This window comes from Salminus brasiliensis, chromosome 3 (assembly GCF_030463535.1).
Source record: "Salminus brasiliensis chromosome 3, fSalBra1.hap2, whole genome shotgun sequence".
In the NCBI taxonomy this organism is placed as follows: Eukaryota; Metazoa; Chordata; class Actinopteri; order Characiformes; family Bryconidae; genus Salminus; species Salminus brasiliensis.
The window spans coordinates 45,466,240-45,467,348 of record NC_132880.1 but is presented as its reverse complement, the minus strand read 5'-3'; the positions used below and the strand labels follow the sequence as shown (position 1 = coordinate 45,467,348).

General features: G+C 53.4%; 1 protein-coding gene across 1 annotated transcript in view; it reads right to left on the bottom strand.

Moving 5' to 3' along the window:
• Window positions 1-671, bottom strand: part of gna12a (guanine nucleotide binding protein (G protein) alpha 12a) — a 52,962-nt gene extending 52,291 nt beyond the window's left edge. Inside the window, exon 1 of the mRNA XM_072676368.1 lies at window positions 2-671. Within this exon, the coding sequence (XP_072532469.1) occupies window positions 2-286 (285 nt within the window). The 5' untranslated portion in view covers window positions 287-671. The remainder of the gene's footprint in view (window position 1) is intronic.
• Between the last annotated feature and the right edge of the window lie 438 nt (window positions 672-1,109).

The following is a 1,109-nucleotide window of genomic DNA, read 5'->3' as shown; positions in this document are numbered from 1 at the left end:
TGTCCAGCAGCGCTTTCTGGTCGAACTCCTTGCCGTGGATGATCCTCATCTGCTTGAGGAAAGTGGACTTCCCGCTCTCTCCGGCTCCCAGTAACAGGATCTTCACCAGGCGGCGGACCGAGCGCCTCTCACGCGCCAGCATTGCATCGATCTCGCGACTCCGCCGCCTGGCCTCACGCTCCTGGTTGGCATCGCGAGCCCGCGCGCCCTCCTTCGCGCTGCTCCTCTCCGGGGGGGCCTCGGCGGGCAGCAGGCAGCGGCTGAGGCTGCGCACCACGCCGGCCATCGCGTCCAAAACGTGGGGAGGAAAAACCGACCGAGTCGCGCGCTACCAGCTGCTCGCGTTCATGAAAGTCGCGCGCTCTTTTGTTCCCGGGGCTTGCATAGACCGGACCATCGGGGGTCTGCACTTAGACCCTGAACACAGCAGCGGCTCGCGCTCGGAGAGGCATTTTAGCCCATTAGAAGAAAAATTGAACCACACTAGCAGCTCGCGAGGGTCTTTAAAAGTGCTCCAAACTGCGCTGTCCACGAGCACGAGCGCGTAAAACTCACCCCCGGACACGGAGAACTCACTTTCCGCTCCTTTTCTGACCCTCGGCGCCTAATGTCAACCCAGAGCCTCGGTCTGACTCGGAAAAGTTGGGCTCTCGGGGCGTGAGAGCGCTCTCCACTTCTCCCCAGCACTCAAAGTTTGTTGGAGGAGCCCCCTCCCTCCCTCTGCTGTGTGGGCAGGGGAGCGGTTCAGTTATCCACGGGACCCACAGGGGGCGACAGAGGGCAGGAGGCGTCCACTCTCCAGAACTTCTGCTGCCTTTGAGTCCTCCTTTGTTACTGTGTGGTATTAACCCATTAGAAATGCAGGAACTCACACTTTTTAATATAATAATAATAATAATAATAATAATAATAATAATAATCATAATAATGATCATAATAATAATCAATTATTTTATACAAAATATAATTTAATGAATAATAAACTAGGGTGTGACTTTAATTAAAAGGCCTTTAGCTCATATTTACCACATTAGAGACAAATAGAGAGAGAGAAAGGAGAGAGAGAGCGAAAGGAGAGAGAGGAGAGAGAGAGAGAGAGAAAGGAGAGA